Source organism: Papaver somniferum, chromosome 7 (assembly GCF_003573695.1).
Source record: "Papaver somniferum cultivar HN1 chromosome 7, ASM357369v1, whole genome shotgun sequence".
Taxonomy (NCBI): domain Eukaryota; kingdom Viridiplantae; phylum Streptophyta; class Magnoliopsida; order Ranunculales; family Papaveraceae; genus Papaver; species Papaver somniferum.
Window position 1 is genome coordinate 11,688,667 of NC_039364.1, and position 8,152 is coordinate 11,696,818.

The following is an 8,152-nucleotide window of genomic DNA, read 5'->3' on the forward strand; positions in this document are numbered from 1 at the left end:
TCACATAAATACAATATTTGTTAATTAATTATTTATTTAATTATTTTGGCGAGGGTTGTAACTTAGGAAAGACTCCCAAAATTAGGAGAGTCTTGAAAAAGGAAAATAATTTTGCCTTAGCTTCCAAGCTATTGTTTACTACAAATAAAGGGTTCGTGAATGCAACATGTTTTTCATCCGTTTGGAAAATTGGCATAAGCTTCAAAGGTTGTTTTCCATGTCTTTTGTTCTTCGTGAACAAGAGTGAGATAAAAGTCTTTGTATTGGGGATCACAAACTCGATTTGGATTTAATCTTCATGATTGATTATACAACTTGTAATCTAGGTTTCTCACCTCTTGTATATTCTAAGGTTTTCTCTTCTGATATAAAACCATTCAAGAGTTGCTCATCATAATCCCTAAGTTTTGATAGATTTCAGTTTCCGATCGTATAATAACACTTCTTAGTCGAAATCGGAAGCTAGAAAGAAAACTTCGATAAGGTATCTCGTAAAAATCCTTAAGAAGTTTTAAAGAGTATAATAAACCCTAATCTACAAGTTTGATTTGATATTACTTTTACCTAGTAATTGTTTTCTCAAAACAAACACAAGATTTCCAAAACCTTGATTAACATCTAAAGGGAAATCAAACCGGTGTTTTGTGAAAACAAAATATCAAAAAGTATATACGTGTTGTTGTATCTTCTAAAGAGAGCCTTGGGTTCTGCTAGAAGGTTTACGAAAAGAATTCCTTAAAATAATCGGTGTTCTGCTACGAGTTTTATAAGTGCTTGCATACAGCTGAAGTAGATATTGCAGCTAGTCCGAATAGGTAGTAGGAAATTGGTGTAACAACTTATAATCAGTGTGTGTTTATTCTGGACTAGGTCCCGGGGTTTTTCTGCATTTGCAGTTTCCTCGTTAACAAAATTTCTGGTAACTGTGTTATTTCTTTTCCGCATTATATTTGTTTATATAATAGAAATATCACAGATTGTGCATTAAGATCAATCAGTTATTCTTGTATTCGGCCATTGAGTTGTTGAGCGAATTGATTGACACTTGAACATTGGTCTTTGGTATCATTCAAGTTATTTTTCTTATTCAATCGGGCTCGCAAATTCATGTTTGTTTGACTGCGGATTGAATTGAGAAAATGAGATATAAACTCTTTGATATACTTTTCTTAAGATTCAGTCTAACTTTCTAGTTGATTTTCTTGAAAGTATATTGGAGTTTGTCCATATAGATTACTAAACTAAATATTGGGTGTAGTTGTTAGACCCCCACTTTTTCAGAGAGCTTGCTGCAGATTAAGACAAAAATGGAGTGGACTTCTAATTCAAAAAGTACATTTTTCGTTTGTTGTTGCTATGCTTGTTTTATCCATGATCAGGGACAATTTATACCTCCAAAATTTTCTTATGATTACATTTGGAATACGACAATTCCTCCTAAAATTAGCTCTTTGGTATAAGCTGATAACGGCGAGGAGTCAGTAGAGCATCTGTTTCTCCATTGTTTTTTTGTTGGGCAGATTTGAGAACACTTTTTACATCAGTTGGGTATTGGTTCGGTTCATCCGACAATAGTTATTAATTCCTATGAAAGCTGAAATTGAAGATTTCTACTAAACTTTTTATTTTTCTTGAGAAATTGTGTGCCATTTGTGATATGGCGATAGGTGTGCTTCGAAATGGATGACATTTTAATAACGAAGAAACAAGGAAGAACAACTTTAATTTTTCTTATTCTAAATATCAAGTTGTTGCTTTTTGGTTGGTGAGTTATTCGTTTAAGCACATCAAATTAATTTGATGATTTTGTTTACGATCTGGTGAATTTGTTTAGAGAATTGTCTGGTGTAAACTCTTTTATCGCCTGTATGTAGAGCTGTCAATTTATAACCCGGCTTGCGGGTTAACCCTAACCCGGGTTGTTTCAACCCGGCTCGGCTTGGCTTGTTGTCTAAACGGGCCGGGTTAGGGTTGGCATATACAACCCTACTAGAAACACAAGCCGGGCTAGGGCCAATCCGCGGGTTACCCGTCAACCCGTCAAAATTAATAAATATATCCCTCAATCCCACCAACTCTTTAAAATCCATGATTTGCAAACATATATTAGAATTAGTTAATTTTAAATCAATAAATAAAGCTAATTTTGGATCTACCCAAACAAATATAACAATTTTTAGATTTTAAATAATCAATCAATAAATTAAATTACAACTTAGATTCATCAATCACATATTTATTCAGGAAATCCTAAATTGATAAAAAGACTAGCATAATTTAAACAGTGAGTTAGTCTTACTCACATTAATTTAAACTTATAAAATGATAAAAAAAAAAGTAAAATGCTTAGTTGATGTTAGGGTTCTCTGCCTAAGAAAACTAAAGCGCCGTAACCGTCTATATCGTTGATTAAGTGGCAATAAAAACGTCCACTTTACAACTCAGTGGTGGGGCTTCTAGTTAAACACCAAATTGACCTAGGTTCGACCTTTACTAAATGAATAATCCTAAACAATCCTAAAATTTAAATTTAATTTTTAAATTGATAACATTAACAAGCCAACCCGCCAACCCGTCAGGATTGACCCGTCTAGGACTAGGATTGGGGTTTTGAGCTTGTTCGTGAATAGTACTAGGACTAGAATTGACCCTAACCCTAGTACGGGTTGGCAAGCTAGGGACGAGTTGACCCTAGCTTGGCCCGTTTGACAGCTCTACCTGTTTGTTTTCGTGTATCCCTCGAGGACGCTATCTTGACACTCTTTGTTTGTTTTTAATACTAATCTTTGCCTTTTTTTTAAAAGAAAAAAAATATACAAATAAGCTGAAAACTAGGGTGGGCGAGTCAACTGAGATTATAATTGACGATTCAAGTCGGTCCACACCGATTCCTCAATACCGGAGGATAATACCAAAAAACCTTCTGAGCCAAAGTTTGCGGATTTAGGGTTTTTAAGTCATTACACAAATTGGACAAACAAAAAGGGTATTAATACCTTGACCTAATTACCCTTTTTTCTGAATAGTGTTGCGGCTGATGCCTTCTCGATTTCTCTGTAGATCCACAATCTCGTCATCTACCCCTCTCTCCCTTCATCTTTTGCCCCTGCAACCCTTCAACAATTTCTGGCCCCTCCTTCGTTTCTTTTTATCATCCCCTGTTTTCCTCAACAAATTCTCCCTTCCCCGCCGTCTCTTTCTTTTCAAAATTCCCCCTTTCTTCTTCTTTATTGAAACCCTAGATTTGGGTTTTGAGTTTGCAGTTACTACATCTATCAATTGAGGTATGTTTTCTTCGATTAGAGTTGCCTTAATTTTGCTTCTCTGTAAATTTTTTGCTTATCATGTTAAATTTTGAGTTAAATTTTTAGAAGATAATTAATTTGTGTCTGATGAGATTTTTTTGTTTTTGTTGTTGATGAATTAAGTGGGAAAAAATTGATTGTGATTATGCAGCGAATGATGGAGAACAGAGATTTAAATCTTGAATATAGTCACCAACAGTTGGGTTTTGATTTAGGACATAGTAATGATTTTGATTTAGGTAATACGGTCGTCCATGAACTACAAAGCTTTAGTTTACAGCAAAATCATCACGACGTGAACAACAACAGAAACAACCAGATTGTATTAGATTTGGGGCAGAACCTGTACCCTGAACATTGCGGGAGTGTGGATGATGAGCAGGATCATAGCTTGGGTTGGGGAGATGATAATGAATTAGGAATTGTTGTTGTTTCAGATAATGGGAATGATTTTCAGCAGAATTCAGAATTAGTTGTGTATGAGAACCAGGAGATGGGTCTTGAAGCAGCTGCTACTAATGATGATATGGTTCAGCAGCATCAATTGTTACTGACTAGTCCTGTTGTTCAGTCGCGCGAGCTTGCACCGAATCCTAACTATGAATTGGCTCTTGGACATGAGTTCTCGGATGTTAAGAGTTGTAGAAGAGCTGTAAGGGATGCAGCAATTGCTCTTCATTTTGAGATACAGACTGTCAAGTCTGATAAGACTCGGTTCACAGCCAAGTGTGCTAGTGAAGGATGTCCATGGAGGGTTCATGCTGCAAAGCTTCCTGGCGTTCCTACATTCACCATTAGGACCATTAATGAAGGACATACATGTGGAGGTATCACACATCTTGGTCATCACCAAGCTTCGGTTCAATGGATTGCAAACACTGTTGAACAGCGCCTTAGGGAGAATCCGGAATGCAAGCCAAAGGATATACTCGAAGAGATCCATAGAGCTCATGGGATCACATTATCGTATAAGCAAGCATGGAGAGGAAAAGAGCGGGTTATGGCTGCTGTTCGTGGCTCGTTTGGAGAAGAGTATCGTCTCCTTCCCAAGTACTGTGACCAAATCAAACAAACAAATCCAGGGAGCATTGCATCAGTTTACGGGAATCCACTGGATAGCTGCTTCCAGCGTCTCTTTGTTTCATTTCAAGCATCAATCTTCGGTTTTGTGAACTCTTGTCGGCCATTACTTGGTCTTGATAGAACACTTTTGAAAAGCAAGTACCTTGGGACCTTACTGTTCGCCACTGGTTTCGATGGTGATGGTGCTTTGTTTCCTTTGGCTTTTGGAGTAGTTGATGAGGAAAGTGATGATAACTGGATGTGGTTCTTATCCGAGCTTCACAACCTGCTAGAGGCTAATACGGAGAACATGCCAATGCTCACCTTCTTATCTGACAGGCACAAGGGTATCGTAGATGGGGTTGAAGCAAATTTTCCAACTGCTTTTCATGGATTTTGCATGCGTTATCTTAGTGATTGCTTTCGAAAGGAATTCAATAATACAATACTGGTTAATCTTCTATGGGAAGCTTCTTGGGCTCTTACTGTGTTTGAGTTTGATGCCAAAATAATGGAGATTGAAAAAATTGCACAAGATGCTGCTCGCTGGATTCGAGAAATACCACCACGTCTTTGGGCTACAGCTCATTTTCAAGGATCACGTTCCGCGCAATTGACGGCAAACATAGTTGAATCCTTGAACTCTTGGATAACTGAAGCGTCTGGACTTCCTGTAATTCAGATGATGGAATGCATCCGTAGGAAGCTTATGACTTGGTTTAATGAACGCCGTGAAACAAGTATGCAATGGACTACAATACTTGTGCCATCTTCTGAGAGAAGGGTTGCTGAGGCTCTAGAGCGGGCTTGCAGTTATCAAGCGCTCCGTGCTAACGAAGCTGAATTTCAAGTGATTTCCCATGAAGGAACAAATATTGTGAATATTCGAAGCCGTTGTTGTTCTTGTAATGGATGGCAACATTATGGGCTTCCATGTGCCCATGCTGTTGCAGCGCTTCTCTCTTGTGGGCAGAATGTCCATCGATTCACTGAAAGTTGTTTCACTGTTACAACTTACCGGAAAGCATACTCGCAGACTCTGCATCCTGTTCCTGACAAGACCCTTTGGAAAGAATCATCTGAGAATGGAGATCCAGCTGCTGAAGTACTGATCAAACCACCTAAGTCACTTAGACCACCTGGTCGTCCAAGGAAGAAGCGTGCTCTTACAGAAGATCATGGTCGTGTGAAGAGAGTTGTCCGTTGCAGTCGGTGCAACCAAACAGGTCATTTTAGATCAACATGTGCAGCACCCATGTAAGGCTTCCATTTTCTAGTGCTTTTGTGCAGATATAGGTAAATTTATTCCATGTCATTAGGATTATTGTTAAGTTCATTGGCTGCATTAAACAAATCTCATCATAGTTAAATATGTCATTTTATTTCATCCTTTACTTACTCCCGATCGCTAATATATTACAGTTTAGTGAAGCATCCGGGAAATATAATCCTGGAGCATTTTACTATAAGTTTGGCTCCACTGGTTAAAGAGTTTATTTTCTGCTTCAGTTCTGGGTTTTCTTCCTTTTTTATTTTGTTTAAACTGCTAAGCTGTTTAAGGTGGTCTCCTCTGAGGTCGGTATTTTCTATCCCTTGTTTGGGTATGCGGTTTTTCTTTCTTTTTTTTGAAGCATATAGCGTACTTGGTAGTTGGTACATCACCCATTTCCTTTTGTACCACACTTCAGATTATAACCTCAGATTCATTCTTAAATAGTTAACAAATTAAACCCCGTGCATAGCTGCCTGCACCAGAGACACAAATTAACATTTGGCCATTGCCTAAATTTAAATCGAAGTGGAAGGTTGCATGTTTGGTTCTTGCTAATGTTAATGTCTTGTATGTAAGCTAGCGTGGACTCCCTAGTTGCACTTAGGTCCATTTCTTTGTAAGAACTCATATGAAAACTAACTAACCTTCTAATCACTTAATTCTGCAACTACTACCGCAACCAAATCTATTATATTTTCGTTATCACCAAGCTTTAGAGTTGGTGAAGTAGGTCTTGCTCGTTTGTGTATTAGATGGGGCTCCTATTCAATGTCTGTTGGAGCTTGTTGAATGTGAACTTGTTCCGGCAGTGTCTTAGCTTCTTAGATTGTATCTTTTCTGCCTCCTCGACACTTGGTTATCTATTTTAATCTTCCTTTCGAAGACCAAAGTTATCAAGCTTTTTCAATGGCAGGGGTTGTGTCACATATGGAATATTGATTGTTGACCGTAAGACTCGTGGTTTCAACGGGGAACCCTTTGGCAATATCCCATGGCCATGGACATCTGAAGCTATGATGTGACTCAGACTTATGTAAAAAGTTCAATGAAATATTTTTATAGGTTACATATAAAGTTTGTACCAAAAACGAGAAATCTTGAACTTCATTAGGTAGTTATTGGTTGTCAATAGGTGTTTTGTGCTAATTTAGTCTGTCAATCTGATGCGAGATCAGATTTGTGTTTGTTTTGGCAAGAGAATCATCTTAAGGAAGGTTAGAAGTAGCAATACCTTCAAGATTAGTCTGTCAAATGTACTTGGAGAAGCTGCCTTAATTTATTGCCATGTTCTTCCCATTGTTTTAAAGCTTCTTAGTTAATGTATGGGGCAGTTATACATGAGCAGTATAGTATTCGGCTTCAAGTTTTGCTGAGCTACTAAATTTAGAACCAGCACTTCAGATTAGGTATGCTGTCGGATCAAATTTGTAGCTTGATCACCTTGGAGAAGTTCTTTAAAGGTCCATGTCATTTGGTCCATTCCAAATACAGAAAAGAATCATGAATGCAAATAGGAGTATAAGAGATAGGAAAAGTTGGGACAACTACAACGTTCATCGTCTACTAGACTCCAATTCAATTGTACGCAGAAAATCTCTAAATCTTCGGGAGTCATGCATATACAATGATACAATTCAATCATGGCTAACTCATTTGTTTATCATTCATTTTCTTTTTATGAATAACATCTATATATATATATACATATAATCTCAAACTGAAAGATTTGCCACATTGGTGTCCAAATTCAACGGGTAAACAAGGAAAAATGAGAACACGGAGCTTGTGATCAAAGTGCAATGTGATGTTGGAGTAAATTGATAAATACAAATTTTGATAACACAAAATTGATTAAAAAGACCAAAATCAACATTTCCTGGATGATAAGGACATTTAGATTTTGATATTATTTAAACGGACAAAAATGTAAAAATAGCCAGGATGTAAACAGTTTCATCCTACCCATTTTTAAATACTTTTTCTTATTTTTAATTTACATCAGGATGCATCCAATTTCATCCTTGCTATTTTTCAAGTTTAAGTCAGGATGAATCCAATTTCATCCTTGCTATTTTTTTTGGTGTCCGTTTCACCCATAATAATTTTTACTCCTCCATTTGAACCATGTTTTAAAAATATTTGGTCAAATGACCCATTTTCAGTTTTGATAACAAGTTGAGAGTTTGTGTCAAAATATATATTTTTAAATAACTAATCTCCTGTAGCCTCGAACATTTCATGGGATTTTTTTTATGAATTAAACTTTGCTCCTTTTACTTATTCACTTTGAAAGTGTTTTCTTATTCTTTGCCATACTTTATATGTCAAATAATATTTCACGTCAGATTGTGTGTGTCTCTTTTCAAACTCATATCTTGTGTGATCTTTTATGTTATTTTCAACAAATGTACTTAAGTGATTATTTTTTCCAAAACCAATGCGCAAGTCACCAACACTTGATAAATGTGTTAAGACTCGTGTTCTATGTGTGCTAAATGCGAGGCTAAGGCGT

The 8,152-nt window shown here is 36.8% G+C and overlaps 1 protein-coding gene across 2 annotated transcripts; it reads left to right on the forward strand.

Moving 5' to 3' along the window:
* The first annotated feature begins 3,123 nt into the window (after positions 1-3,123).
* On the forward strand, positions 3,124-5,765 carry LOC113300512. Of its 2 annotated transcripts, none has more exons than XM_026549713.1 (2): positions 3,124-3,284; positions 3,429-5,765. In XM_026549713.1, the coding sequence occupies exon 2, from the start codon at positions 3,451-3,453 to the stop codon at positions 5,626-5,628; it is 2,178 nt and encodes a 725-aa protein (XP_026405498.1). In that variant the 5' UTR covers positions 3,124-3,284; positions 3,429-3,450; the 3' UTR covers positions 5,629-5,765. The 2 variants fall into 2 exon arrangements, with proteins under 2 accessions (XP_026405498.1, XP_026405499.1); XM_026549714.1 differs by having other exon boundaries at positions 3,457-5,765.
* Positions 5,766-8,152: the final 2,387 nt, after the last annotated feature.